The sequence below is a fragment of the Lacerta agilis genome, chromosome 2 (assembly GCF_009819535.1).
Source record: "Lacerta agilis isolate rLacAgi1 chromosome 2, rLacAgi1.pri, whole genome shotgun sequence".
In the NCBI taxonomy this organism is placed as follows: domain Eukaryota; kingdom Metazoa; phylum Chordata; class Lepidosauria; order Squamata; family Lacertidae; genus Lacerta; species Lacerta agilis.
Genome location: NC_046313.1, coordinates 30,544,783 through 30,560,106, shown reverse-complemented (window position 1 = coordinate 30,560,106; position 15,324 = coordinate 30,544,783). Strand labels below are relative to the sequence as shown.

The 15,324-nt window shown below is 44.3% G+C and overlaps 1 protein-coding gene across 1 annotated transcript in view; it reads right to left on the bottom strand.

Annotated features, from left to right (window-relative positions):
* Nucleotides 1–15,324, bottom strand: part of LOC117039087 (polycystin-1-like) — a 30,378-nt gene that overhangs the window by 1,017 nt on the left and 14,037 nt on the right. Inside the window, 15 exon segments of the mRNA XM_033136126.1 lie at nt 552–706; nt 1,822–2,013; nt 3,363–3,565; nt 5,090–5,262; nt 5,372–5,489; nt 6,151–6,365; nt 6,935–6,993; nt 7,768–7,917; nt 8,537–8,660; nt 9,077–9,287; nt 11,204–11,347; nt 12,611–12,778; nt 12,978–13,173; nt 14,061–14,319; nt 15,036–15,195. Of these exon segments, the coding sequence (XP_032992017.1) occupies nt 552–706; nt 1,822–2,013; nt 3,363–3,565; nt 5,090–5,262; nt 5,372–5,489; nt 6,151–6,365; nt 6,935–6,993; nt 7,768–7,917; nt 8,537–8,660; nt 9,077–9,287; nt 11,204–11,347; nt 12,611–12,778; nt 12,978–13,173; nt 14,061–14,319; nt 15,036–15,195 (2,527 nt within the window).

Below are 15,324 nucleotides of genomic sequence, written 5' to 3'. Positions count from 1 at the left end.
GACAAGGCCAACTCGGCTCTTATGATCCTATGACTACAAGAAGATGGAAATGCTGCATTGTTTTTCTATTTTATCTCAGCTTACAGGATGCATTTGCAGCAGGGTTGTGTGTGTGTGTGTGTGTGTGTGTGTGTGTGTGTGAGAGAGAGAGAGAGAGAGAGAGAGAGAGAGAGAGAGAGAGAGAGGTTAATAGCACTTTTACAATTTGAAGAACTTTTTAAAAATGTAAGGTGCTTTGTGTTAGAATGCCTTCAAGCACTTTGGGGAAAAAACAGCACACACTACAGTACAACAACTTCTCTAGTGTGAATGTACTCCGTGTAGCATCTGGCAACAATGACTGACACAGACAGAAATCTGGCAAGATGGACAAGCAGTTGGGCCACATCTGATTGTATTTGCACCTTTGTTTGAAGACAGCTTGTCCTTTGACACATTTGACTATTTGGTCATGTGGTGTCTTCCTGAAATTTAATTTTTATTATATTTCTCTAGAGATGGTGAGCTGCCTCCTCTGTCCATGCCCCCCCCTCTCCCTCTGGAGAGCTCACCTGCACACAGAAGTGAAGTTCACTCCTTTGTCGTTTGTCACAGAGATGGCCTGTTTGACAGCAGCATGCAGGAGGTGGACATTGTTGTCATGGAAGCATCTCTGGTAATTGATGGTCAGCACGACCAGAAAGAATAGCATATGTGTGAGGCAGTTCTGGAGAGGAGGAGGTGGCAGAAGAAAGCAACAAAAGTGATGGAGCATGAACAGGGATGTCAAGTACTGCCAATAAGAGAGTGATCAAAAACCAGGCTGCAAAGAGGCAAAAACCCCAGCAATTGCTAATGTGCATTTATTATTTAATTTAAACATAGAAAGATGTAATGCTTTCCTACTACCTAACACTACCATTGAGTGACAACAACAGAAAGATTAAGGTTGCATTACTATTTCTTATTATTATTTATTTAAAACACTTTTATGCCACCCTTAAATTCAATATCAGTGTCGTTTAAAGTACAAAACAATATTGGGCAAACGTTTTTAAGAGAGTTGAAGGTGCTACATCAAAGCCAGCCTGGTGCCCTCCAGATGTTTGGGGCTACAAACTCCCAGCATCCCTATGTAATGCCAGGGCTGGTGGGAGTTGTAGTTCAAAACATCTGGAGGGCTCCAGGCTAGCAAACGCCAAGTTACATCCAGGATTGCTCTTGAGATGGACAGTTATTTCTTTTGCCCTGTTATCATCTCTAGTCAAACTGGTTTGGCAGTGCTTAGGGGCACCACAAGAAATCTGCATAACTGTTTGAATCGCTGATGCACTGCCACCCTAACTTTCAACTTCAAATTATAATCGGTCTTATCAATAAAGTTGAAATTTAAATCTGTTCTGACACCTAGTGGTCAAAGAAAATCTTCACACTTGCAATATCGTTTGTTCTAATTCACTGATCATCACCAGCTTGTGGGTCAGGGATCAGGCCCACTGTTTGGTTGTAGCCTGATGTAAACTGAGAATACAAAATACATAATAAACCAAAAACAAATCAATAACCCCCCCCTCCCACTAACACACTCCTCTTACCTTGATGGCCACTGTGAGAACAGGATGCAGCACTAGCTATGATCCAGGAGGGGTCTTCCTGTGTCCTTAGGTATCTTCTTTCTCTAGCCATCTTTATTCATTGCTCCATTGCTTAGAGTCGCATTGCTTAGAGCCTAACTTAATGTGATATCAATTGCATCATTCTTCTTTCCCACCTCCATCCTTTGTGCCACCCATCCTCAAGCCACCCATCCCAGCATTTTGCACAAGGGAAGAAGTCACTTACCCACATCAACCCTTTGAGAGCTCGGACTTTCTTGGCCTCTTCCTTGGCCTGCAGCAGCCCATAACCACAGGGCACGCGCACCTTCCCAACTCGTTCGGGCATCTGCTTCACCAAGGGCTTCTCCACCAGCCCATCAGCTTCGCTCTCCACTGGCTTGCTGATGAGAGCGGCATGCAGAGCCCCAAACAGCACCTGAGAGAGCAGGTATATTCTCAAAGGCATTGCTGGAGGGACAGAGGACACTGTCTTCTGCCAAGTCAGCCCATTTAGTTAAGCACCGTCAACACTAACTGTTGCCAGCTTGCCAGGGTTGTACCCCCAACTCCCCGCCTACAAAGCGTCTTTCAATCCCTGGAGATGTCAGGGATTCCTGGCACAGAAAGTGTTAATTCAATACACAGAGCTGTTCTTTCAAGATTCCATTGGCCTTCTCTCTAGGCTTATGAGTTGATATCATGGGACTTATTGACTCTGACCAAGAATATAGTTCATGGGCCTTTGTGTTGATTTATTAAAATTTCACTAGTTTTTCTTTTTTATTAGCAGGCCCGTTGTACAAATAGCCCTTACTTTGGTTTAGAGCCAAACTACACATTAAATTGAAAAGCCATTAGATTTCCCATAACTGGTATCTGTATCCTCTCCACCAGGGGGGGGGGATTTTGGTCAGGAACATATAGACTAGGAAAGAGACTGTTAAATGCACATCGTTCCCTGTGCCACTGCTCTATCTAGGAATCGTCTCATTAAAAAGAAAATATTAAAACATTAAATCACAGATCTCCCACATCATGCATAGTTTGGCCAACTGTCTCTTAACTTAACGGCTTACAGGCTGGTTACAGAGTTGTTTGCAAAATGCCTCTTTCCTGTTGTGGTTTAAACATTATCTATACAGTGGTACCTTGGTTCCCAAACACTGAAAACCTGGACGTAAGTGTTCCAGTTTTCGAATGTCTTTCGGAAGCCGAACGTCCGATGTGGCTGTCGGCTATTGTTTCCAGGGCACCTACACCAATCAGAAGCTGTGCCTTGGTTTTCGAACATTTCGGAAGTCAAACGGATTTCCAGAATGGATTAAGTTTGGCACTTTAGGTTAATTTGTTTTTGTGACTGTGCGGAACTCAGTTCAACTACTGATTGATTGACTTATTGTGTGACTGCGGAAATGGATAAACACCCCCATCCAAACAATGGCCATCATCAGTGCAGGTAAGAAATAATTTTAATTTTTAATCATCTACAATACTGTCTTATTTATTTTATAGTACAGTACATTGATTATTGCTTTCCTTTTATGGATCAATGCTCTTGTTAGATAGTAAAATTAATGTTAAATTGCTGTTTCAGGGGGTTGTTTTTAAAAGTCTGGAATGGATTAATCTGTTTTGCATTACTTTCTATGGGAAAGTGCGCTTTGGTTTTGGAACGGACTTCCGGAATGGATTAAGTTTGAGAACCAAGGTACCACTGTATATATATAGCAGGTGTGACCGTTGAGATAATTCCAGCAGTGCCAATTAATTTTGTTTTGCTATTACCTTCATTGGCTCCAAAAAGATGAAAGATGTGGCGAAAGCAAAGGCAGAGGAGATCAGCCACATCAAGGCAGTGTGGTCATGGAAGGAGGAGCCATATAAGATATTGATGGAGAAACAGCCAGCAAGCAGCAAGAAGATGGCTATGTAGATAGCTGGGAGCATCCTGGCAGGGAAGAGCCATTCCTGAGGTCTTCGGGGCACCCCTGAAATGAAGACAACCAAGCACCTGGAGTTACACCCCTTTTATTTGGAAGAATCCCAGGATCCTTCCTCTTCCCAAGAGCTATGATTTCATCTGTATAAAAGCATTTCTATCTCCCTTAGGTGAACAAGGCATTCATCTATTATATCAATCCATCAGGGCAGGGCAAAATTACCCTTTCCCCCAAGTACAGTGGTACCTCTAGATGTGAACAGGATCTGTTCCAGAGCCCCGTTCGCATCCTGAGCAGTCTGCAACCCGCAGCGCCGCTTCTGCGCATGCGTGGGTCGCAATTTGGCACGGCTGCGCATGTGCGTGACGTCATTTGACACATCTGTGCATGCGCAACCCGCCGAACCCAGAAGTAATCCATTCTGTTACTTCCGGGTGCGGCGCGTTCGTAACCTATGCCATTCGCAACACGAGGTATGACTGTACTTCTAAGCCCTGTATCGTCTCCTCCTAACCAGAAAATGCACCTTGCCCCATTTAAGAAAGCAATCTCATCCTCAATGCCTCATGGTCCATAAGACCATGGTCCATATTCATTCTGAAAGAAAGAAATATTCGAAAACAATGTATGTAGCATAAACACACGGTGTCCAACAGTATTAACGCCAGTGTGTTCCCAACAAAACAATAATCATGTAAAATCAAAAAAGAGAAAACAATAATATACTACTTTGGGAGAACATATATAGTTGTACCTTGGCTGTCAAATGTAATCCGTTCCAGGAGTCCATTTGATTCCCGGAACTGTTCGAAAACCAAGGCGCAGCTTCCGATTGGCTGCAGGAGCTTCCTGCACTCACTCGGAAGCCACGCCGGACGTTCGGCTTCCATTTGCAAACTGGAACACTCACTTCTGGGTTTGTGGAGTTCAGGAGCCAAAACATTTGAGTACCAAGGCATTTGAGAACCAAAGCACAACTGTATGATTACAGAAACTCAAAGCAACCTCCTACAGCCATTTATCTCCTTTTTACTTTAACAGTATGCATAAATAAAATTGTTTTTGCTGAAAGAAATTATGGAAAGGGGCAGATGATCTTCTCTGAGGAGAGTATTCCAAAGTCTAGGTGCAACAACACAAAGGGTTAAGTTGTCGGGGTAAAATTAGACCAGAATCAAACCCTGCACCCTCCTATCCTTTGTCAGCCCTTAAGAATGCCATGAAAATGGCATGTCTTTTTGTTGCACAGGAGTCCAGGCATTATTTTCACCTGGTCAATGAATTATGTGAAAAGAAAAACAGGCTCTGTTTCTTCCCTCCCCTGCATTAGTTAATCCAGAATAATTACTATGCCCCAACTCAGAATAAAATTCTGATTCTGCCTTTAAACAACTGTGCAAAAGGTAGGAGAAGCAATTTAGCTGCCTTGGTCATATGTACAAAAGAGAAATTGAAGTTTGCTAAGGGAAATCTAATCTATGTTAAGTCATATTACAGATGCCGCCTGTCCCAGCATTGAGGCTCCCATAATACAAGTCTATGAGGACATATCCCATTAGTGTTCACACATACCAATCCGGGTAGAAAGCGAGGAAACAGTAGCAGGAGACAATTCCAGGTCAGAAAAGAAAGCGCTGCCAATATTGGTCATAGCAGAGACGTAAGAGAACGACTTCCGTAGTAAGCCCCAGCTGCTTCCATGCTGCACAGTCCCATCGGACCAGCCACTAACAGAACTTTCCATTCTGCCAGCCAAGGGAACAAAAGAAAAATGTGCCAGAATTAGAGGCAAAGGATGTGTCTCAGCCACCAGGGAAGGTACAACAACATATAGCAGCAGACCAGGCAACATACCCATCATAGCTGAGATCTGCTATGAGAACTTGGGGTGAAAACCGGCCACTGTCAGATGTGACACAGTCAGAGATGTTCTCCTGAGTTCTGTCAGCAACACAGTTGAGCAAACCTTCCGCTGTGGGGACAAGAAGAAAAACTGAAGTTATAAAGTAGGCCCTACTACTAGGCCTTCATGCAGCTAAGCTTGCTTTTCACCTTCCCATCCCCATTTCTGAAGCCAATTTTCTCGCCTATTCTGCAGCCCTGCTTTGCCCCCCACTTTTCACCTTCATCCCCATGTCCATTCCTCCTACCACACATTGCAACTACTAAACACCTTTTTCATTACAAATCCTCCAAAGGGGGGGGGGGGTTCTGCGTGATGACAGCCTTACATTTTTATGTATATAGGAAGAAGTAACTCATTATGAGGAAGGCCAGCTTTCAAAGTTCCTTTTCCAGAATCAAAATAGCATAAAAAGCAAACAAACAAGTGTACCCTAAACCAGCTAGAAATTGCTTTCACTTATGATTGGCCCAAATTTATCAGTAAAAAGATGCAGTGCAATCCTACGCATGTTTACTCAACAGCGAGCCCTGCTGTGTTTAGTGGGACCTACTCCCCTAGTGAGTATTACTTAGGATTGCAGCCTAGGTTGATTAATCTACCAAGTAAACCTTTGGTTCATTTTTTTTTTACCACTGCCAAACTTTTACTCATAGACAGGAACAAATCTATGTGTGAGAGAGATTGAGTGCAAGGGAGACGTAGTAGGAAAGATGTGGTAGGAGATTACCAGAGTGATGGCCACAGCTGGACCTCCTACTGTCCTCAGAATCTCGGAATGAAAAGGACAGGGGGTCATCATCAGAACTGGAAACGGAGTCCACTCCCAACTTTGCCATTGCCTTCTTCCTCTTGAGAATCCTACTTCCTTTCATCAGGGGGTCAGAATTCAAAAGGTCAGGAATATCAAAGATGCTGTTGCATGAAGGCCATTGATTGGCAGTCCTGCAGATTTTTGAAAAGGCACCTGAATAAGGTCAGAACCTTGGCCAGTAGGAAGCTCACACCTTGTTTAACTAGTTGAGGATGGTTCAACTGTAGCTAGATAATCTGAAACAGACTTTCACATCCCTGACCATTGCCCCTTCTGGCTGGGGCTGATGAGAGAGTCAGCGACCAACATCATCAGTAGGGAACTGGGTTAGGGAAGGCTGTTCTAGGGTGAGTAAAGATTATTGTGCCTCAAGAGTCTGCTCAGACAAACCTACCAAAGCCAGTATGCCACTGTAGCTAACTCATTGGATATGCCAGCAGAAATCCAAGGTTCCACTCAACTAAGAAGGTCGCTGGATAGCTGTAAGCAAAGTCATAATTTCTCAGACTTGTTGTGTTAGCAACTCACCACTCTGAGGGCCAAACTAAATGTGAGATTTATTACATGCTTTGTCCCGATGCGTGCGCACCCACCCACACGAGATGAAGCAAAATCATGGGAGAGCTGTTTCTAGGACCAAGGTGAAACTGTCATGCTCCCTTGCTATTTTTGCTATTGCCATGCAGTATTGTAACAATACCTGTCATTGCCTATGAAGTTCTTCTGGATGGAAACTGGCCTTCTACTAAAGAGGGATTCCTGTAAAAGACAAAATAAAACAAATAAAAATGGTCAAATGGGAGGGAAATGCCAAGTATGGATGCCACATAAAACCAATAAATGTAAACCTCAAAGGAACCTTCATCCCAGTTACCATTCAGGGTATATAAGTAAACTAATCTCTCTGCTACTATGTCATATTGATTGGAAGTCAAACTGAGGGTGACTGGATGAAACGGATGACAGGGACCACCTTTTATAGTTGTGTAGAACATAAAATAAATACTGTTTTTCTTTACTCCTGCAAATGTATCACACAACCTGAAAAATTTATTCCAGCAAAACAGCTCTTTTAAGATAGAAGTGGCTGACAAAGGCATCACAACAAAGAATTCTATTTTGTAAAATAAAATAAAAAAGCTTTGAAAATGCAAGATGTCCTCTAGATGTCCTTGGTAGCCAAATCCCTTGCAGTGGAATGAGGAGGCAGGAGTTTAAACCAGGAAATCCAAACCTTGCCTCAACTACAAGCTCATTAGCTGGTCTTAGGTAAGCCACAGTTTCTCAGACTCAGCTCCTGTATTTGCAACATGGGGGTGATGATGATGATGATGATGATAAACAATCAAACAACCTCACAGGGTTCTTGTAAATACTATCAAGACAATATATGCATAGCACTTTGAACATTATATATTGATATAAATGCTTTTTAAAACAATAGCTCAAGCTTGGGGAGGTTGCTGGTTGGTTACAGGATCTCATGCAAGTTCAGCATTTGCCTGTTCCATGTAACAGAATAGCTCTACTCACACTGCCAACAGAACCCATATCCACAATGGACTCCATTCTTCCAGGGACAGATAAGAAGGAGGAGCTACCCAAGTTAGAGCAGTCAAGAGACACATCCATCTCCACAGTCTGGCAGTCCTGAGCAGGCGGGTCAGGATCTTCTATTACAATCTGTTGGACAGAGGGGACATGTTCACGCACCCTAATCAAACATTTGATGGGGTCCTTTTCCTGCTGCCACCCACTTGAAAGGCGCTTGCTTGGCAATTTCCGATTCATTTCACAATGTAAAGGAAACGATTTATGACTCAGCGGTCCCTTCCAGCTCTACGATTCTATAGCACTTGTATTCTTCCTATTCTTATCAGTTTATTGGGCATTTGAAACATGCCACAGAGTGTGTGCAGAGTAGACCACACAGATGGAAACACTGAAAAGATTCAAAAATATCTTTGCATGGTTTAATAACAAAACTCCTCTAACATAGTGTCTATAATCATCACCCACCCACCAGGGGGCAGAGTAAAGTACATACATTTCTACACATTATATATCATTCACAATTGCTGACACAGCTAATTAGTGACTTATCAGCACCTGCTACACAGCTGTAAAAGCTAGGTAAGAATATGCACCCTGGCTTTTAAAGTGGTACACACCCTGTGGAACAATAATGAACCCTAACATTTAAACAAACTATTCAACACAGTTATGTCTGGTTTTGTGGCTTTCCTTCCTCGGTTCCTGGTTAGCTTTCTCTCCATGTCGCCTTTACGATAGAAGGAGGTACCTTACTGCGTGTCTTCCGGAAGAGAAAACTGAAGAGTAGTTGTACTGGGTAAACCACGACTGCTGCAATTATCCCAACCAAAATGCTCTCTGCAGTCACAGAAATCTGTCTTCCAACAGGATAGCTGTAGGGAGGGAAATGTAGATTTAGCCATTTAGCCAGAGCCTAGAGTAAGTGAGCAATGATCTGAATAGTGTCATATTTTATGTGGACTCCTTTCTGAGGGCACAGTTTTAGACCGCACACAAACATGATATCCATGCATCAGATGGTCAGAGCTCAAAAGGAGCAACCTGATTATAGCCATACAGCTAAAGTATCTAGCTCCCCTCTCCCCCAGGCATCCTGGGAACTGTAGTTTGTTAAGATGCTGGGAACTGTAGCTCTTCGAGCTCTTTGGTCACATGTTCCATGATCTTGGGGGGAGGGAGAGCCATGTGTTTTAAATGGATGGTGTGTCAGTAACATTCCACTGAGCTCATCCTTACTTTCTGCTTACACCTGTCGCGCATTCCCTCCCTTGCTCCCCGATATGCTCACCTGTGGCCCTTAACTCCAACTGCACCATACCAGACGGCACACGTAGCTAGGAAGAGCTGAGCCATGAGCATGCAGCAAGTGAGCCTCTGTACCCGGGTAAAGCGGCTGTTAGGAGGACGGCTCCAAACAGAAAGCCACATGTGCCAGTCGGAAAAACCAAGGCGCATCTGTGCAGGGAAAATCCGGGAAAAGCATCTCAGTTCCTGTGGACCTGTAAACAATAACAGAAACCAAGTTCACTGCCTCCTGGTTGCTGCCAACAGCATCCCTTCATGCTGAACCATCTAGCCAGCATCACCATTGTCACAATTATTTCACTACTGGACTTGTCACTAATTCTGGGTACCAGTTACCTTGTCAGTGATGCACAAAACTTTTCATATATGAAAAAAATTGAAGAATATCATGTGCAAAATGTCACAGTGTTTTTCACAGAAACATCCCCCCCCCCCCGACCTTTTTCATTTACTCAGCCCTTTGGTAATTAAATTGGCCTCTATGGTGGTGCCCATCCTTCAATGGATTGGTTAGGGCTTGTCCTTATTAATATGTTATTGGATGAGCATTTTGTGTATTTTTGCATTCATTGTTTTAGCTTTTCCAGTTTTAATTGTTTTATCTGCAGCATTTTATCCTGTTAAATCATTCTAAGAGTTCCCCCCCTTTTGTATAAAGTGACCAGCAAAAGTAATAAACAATAACAGCACAAATAATAATAAAAACATTCCAGTTCCCCAAAAGCCACATTTTTTCCCCATTTTTTTGTGACGGAAAGGAAAGTTTGGCTGGGATTAAAGCCCCCAACCAGGCTCAAGGGTAGGGGTAGGCAACCTAAGGCCCAGGGGCCAGATGCGGCCCAATCACGTTCTCAATCCGGCCCACGGACAGTCTGAGAATCAACGTGTTTTCACACTGAGTAGAATATGTCCTTTTATTTAAAATGCATCTCTGGGTTATTTGTGGGGCCTGCCTGGTGTTTTTACGTGAGTAGAATGTGTGCTTTTATTTAAAATGCATATCTGGGTTATTTGTGGGGCATAGGAATTCATTCATTTCCCCCCCCAAAAAATATAGTCCGGCCCCACACAAGGTCTGAGGGACGGTGGACCGGCCCATGGCTGAAAAAGGTTGCTGACCCCTGCTCTAAGGACAAGAATAGCTTCTGAGGCAGGCTGAGGTCTAGCGATAAAGAGGCCACAAGTCACCATGTGATTGGTGAATAGATGCAACAGACTGAGAAAGAGGAAGTAAAGTGAATGAGAAAGCGCTCAAAGAAAGTAGTTCAGACGAAGAAGAAAATGAGTGTGTGCGTTAAAACAGATTTGGCTTTAAATCGGGGTGGGGGGCAAGGTCCCCACATGGTTGGCTCCCATGATTGGTCTCTGCCCTGTTAGGCTTACCTGTCAGCAGTGGCAGAGTCTGGGAATCCACCAGCCATCAAATTACCCACAATGCCCCTGAATGGTGCAATGATTCCCAGAACCAGCTGCAGTCAAGAGAGTGGGTGGACCAAAATGCCTACTACTTGGGTCCCAGCAGCTGCTCAAGGGTGCTGATGCTCGTCTTAATAATATTAAGAAACTGCCCAGAGTTCAAGGCAAGATGTACGCTATGTCAACTTATCACTACAGTCGTACCTTGGATTTCGAACAGCTTAGTTCTCGAACGTTTTGGCTCCCGAGCCAGAAGTGAGTGTTCCGGTTTGCGAACTATTTTTGGAAGCTGAACGTCCAACGGGGCTTCTGCGGCTTCCGATTGGCTGCAGGAGCTTCCTGAAGCCAATCAGAAGCCGCAATTTGGTTTCCGAATGTTTTGGAAGTCAAACGGACTCCTGGAATGGATTCAGTTCGACTTTCAAGGTACGACTGTATAGTATTTTGCTCTGGAAGTGCCAACTCTTTTTGTAAACCACTTTGAGAATTATTATTTTTTTTACAATCAAGCGGTGTATAAATTTTATGAAATAAATAAACGAGGGCCAAGAAGGGTGGACTAATGTAGGATGCCAGAGACTTGATAACCCATACTGGTTTGAACTACCCAGCCAATTTTCTAGTCCCGTGGTTACCAATACATATGAAAACTGCAGTGCTCAGCACACTATTATAGCACAGGCTATAAACTCACATGCTGCAAGGACCTCTTTTTCCACCATTCCCTCATTCTTTTCATTTTCCACAGACAGCCAGTCCTCCACTAGGAAGAAGTACATATTGTCTGTCTGCTTGTCCCATACAATAACGTGCTGCAGGTACCAAGAGGGGTCCAGACCTAGTCGTAAAGAAAGATGGTGAAGCAAACGTTTCCCCCAAAGAACTAGCTGAACGACAACTGTTCAGGACTGTGGCAACAGGGGGCACCGGACCACACAAATGGGTGGGTGCCCAGAGAAGGGCTCCCAGAAACTTTGCTCCTCCCTGGTCCCTTTTGATTGTTTTTTTGGATTTAGTTTGCTGTTAAGGAGGAGAGAACTTAATCCAGAGTCCTGGTTCAGAAGCCACACCAAGCCAAACATTGGGCACAGCACAGCACATCAGCTGAAGGGAACAGGGAAGAGCATAGCAGTTGTGAGCTCCTCTGTGTGATCCTTTATGTTCACAAAGCTTGGCTTAGCACAGTGGTTCTCAGACTTATTTCTCTGGGTCACACTTTAATAAAAAATTGCTTGTGCCACACTGAATTTTTTATTGATACGAAATACATTTGAAAACACAGCTAGGATTGTCCTCAATATCACTCGACACTCTTGCTCTCATTTTGAAGATATCTACCCATATTCTGCAAATAAATAAATATATTACTTTGAATGACCTTGAATCTTCCTGCCCCCTTTGTGGTCTTCTCCTGCCACACCCTTCGAGAACCACTGGGTTAAAGTGTTGTATGATCTTAGCTATAGTGTAATCAGTTTATGGAAAGCAATACTACAACATTTGATGATGGAAACTAAACTTAACGAATTCATGGAAGGAAGATGCTGTATGATAGCCCTCTTTTAAGGGCTATCAGGCTGTTTAGCCACCATACATTTAAAGCACATGGCTTCCTCCATAGAATCCTGTGGAGTTCATCCCTCACAGAGCTACAATTCCCAGCACCCTTAACAAACAAAGTTCCCAGGATTCTTTGGGGGAAGTCATGTGCTTCAAGTGTGCTTTAAATTTATGGTCTTATGCTGAATCGTTAAATGGAGCAGAATGCCAGGATCACGGACAAATAACCAGGGAAAGCCAACACCATCACAACCTGCTTGTGAACACTCAAAGGTACCTGGCTACCTAGAAATTCTGCTGTCCATAGCAAATTGCAAGACTGGGCTTTCTGGACTGTGGGCACCTTGCTTTTTGCTCTGCAGTGTGATGTAGTGGTTAGAGTGTCAGACAAGAACTGGGTAGACCTGTCCACTATCTCTTAGCCTAAGGGTGAAATGGGAGGCAGAGGAATCATGCACATTGCCCCTTGATCTCCTTAGAGGAAAGGTAGAACATAAATGTATTTTAAAATTTTAAAAGAACATTGATTGTCAAGTCATACCAGTGTTATCATGCCAGATGCGGATCTTCCAAATCTCTCCTAGGTTTGCATCCGTTTCCACTTGGAAAATATCTTGGCTGTTTCTCTGGAAGGCCCAGCCCTTGTCCAGGTGGCGAGAGCCGCTTTTGTTCAGCCCATATAACCTGATCCCTATATGGGCTGTGGTACCTTCAAAAGATGAGCAGGATAGCGGAAGGTAATGTTAAATTAAACTCCTGCGAATCATTAGCTCTTTACAAGAAAGTCTCTCATAGCACCTTAAAGACTAACAGGAGTGAGTGGAAAGTCAAAGGGGAAAGGGGCGAGCACGGAAGCCCGTTCAATTGTGAAAGTGGCTGTCAGAACAATACCCTGACTCTTCCCATACCTGAGCCTCTTTTCCAGCCTGTCTTCACCATCAGCCAGTACTTGTACCGTCCAGGCTGGCCACACCAAGGGATGATCCCTACCCGAGTGATGTCAATGTCGTCCAGCTTGTGGGATATCAATGCTATCCCCAGGTAAATGGAGAAAAGGACGCCGCAGGTGATCAGTGCCAAGGGACTCTGCCAGGAATGCTTCCTCTGAAAAAAATAAATAAAGCAGACTGGGTTTGGTGTGCATGGCGGGAGAGGAGGGGGAGGCTCCCGCTTAACCAACCAGTGGAGAAACTGTGGTTTTCTGCCCTTTCTTCATATATTTGGACACTTAGTATACCACTCACATTTAAACAAATCTCTACATGGTTTACACACCGTGCAATTCAACAGGAGTGGAATGCACCGCACCATCCTGCCCGCCCCCTCCAAGCCATCCCTTGATTTGCTGATCTCACATTAAAGCCAAGCAGATGGTGCTTCTTACCCATTCTCTAAATGGGGCTGTCTGTTTCCAAGTCATTGTGGACCATGCATTTACAAAATATCAGGCCACAAAAGTTGCAACTTAACTGTTTGTTTTCTGAAACTCTAATAGGCTGCACATACGTTTGATCTTCCAAGCTCCTTAATTATTATTATTTTTAAATGTATCCTGCAGGTGTTTTATTTAATTATTCCTTTGGGCTAGTGTGCTTCGTTGGACATCCTAACATTGGATGTTACGTCACTTCATGCTTGACATGTGAAGTTTGTTGTGTTTTGGAAAAAAACTGATAAACAGCTTGTGATACGCACACACTCATACCAGCTATGGGTGGCAGCTCATCTTCAGAGAATATATAAAATCCTGGGCATTTTGGCTTGCTTGCCTGGGACTGCCAAAACAGCATTTGGTGGGTCTCTCTATATATGGCTGGAGCATGACATTCAGTGAGGAGGATCCCAAGTAGCGCAGGCCTGGAATATCCTCCCCATTTAGGGGCATGCGTATCTCAAGGAGATCAATGTTAACGAGATGTTGCCCACCAACTGATGGGAGTCTTGCCCACTCATCTTCCTTCCGCATGCCTAACTGAAAAGGAAGTTCTTACCGGTGGCAAGAAGACAACACTGTGAACAGGCACAAAGAGGCTACCCCCGAAGACAGTGAGATGCTCCGTCAGGCACACAATCTCCTTGGGGCTGGTGGCAGCTGTTGGGGTCACTCCATCTGCACTCCACTGCATGCTGGGAAAATGGAAGTACTGGCAAAGGCTGGCAAAAACAGAGATGCTGGTGCGGACGGGGGAATGGCAGAAGCGGCTGGTGATGTTGATGTAGAATTCCTGATGAGTCGCATTGAGGTGGTGACTGGATGGAAGAGGTTGACAGCCACAAAATTAGCACAAGTGCACAATAGCGAAGCTAACATTAAAGGGGATGTAAATAATCTCTCTCCTGGCAACCTAGCAGTTTGAAAGGGGATGTAAAAAATCTCTCTCCTGCCAACCTAGCAGTTCGAAAGCACGTCAAAGTGCAAGTAGATAAATAGGTACCACTCTGGCGGGAAGGTAAACAGCGTTTCCATGCGCTGCTCTGGGTTGCCAGAAAGCGGCTTAGTCATGCTGGCCACATGACCAGGGAGCTGTATGCCGGCTCCCTCGACCAATAAAGCGAGATGAGCACCGCAACCCCAGAATTGTTCGCGACTGGACCTAACGGTCAGGGGTCCCTTTACCTTTAAATAATCTCTGCAGTTTTGACCAGAGGGGACCAGGAACACTGCACCAAGGACCAGGAACACATGCCTTCATGTCCTTTGATATGAGACAAGTATCTGCTCAGAAGTGATCTGACCCTTACAACCAGTGTCATCTGCCATTCTATGCTCAGTGAGCATCTATCTGCACTGGAGACATATTACAAGTGGCTAGTGATGGGCAGACCAGGCACTCCCCACTTTGGCTCGAGGGTTCAACAGTGACAACAGCTCAAGGAATTGGGAATGGGAACAGCCTCAGGGTCAGTCAGGCTATGAGAGAATTTGAGAGAGAAAAGGGGTGTCTGGATAGGCAAACAACACTTACAGAGAAGAAATTAAGAGGGTGACCTCCCTGCTGTGGTTTTCCTCCAGGCCATTAGAAAAGGCAATTTCCTCCATCAAGGTGTAGTGGAACTCATTGGGATATGGAGCATTATGTCCATAAAGATAAAGGGAGGGAACCTTCTCCTGGCTGAAGCCGAAGCCTGGGAAGAAAGGATAGGATCGATTTGGTACACTTGCACGAGCTAGAGAAAACTAAGTATGAAAGGAGAGATATACCAATGGAGTATAAGGACACTGTGAAAGAAACTCCTGAGCCTCACTTACTTGAG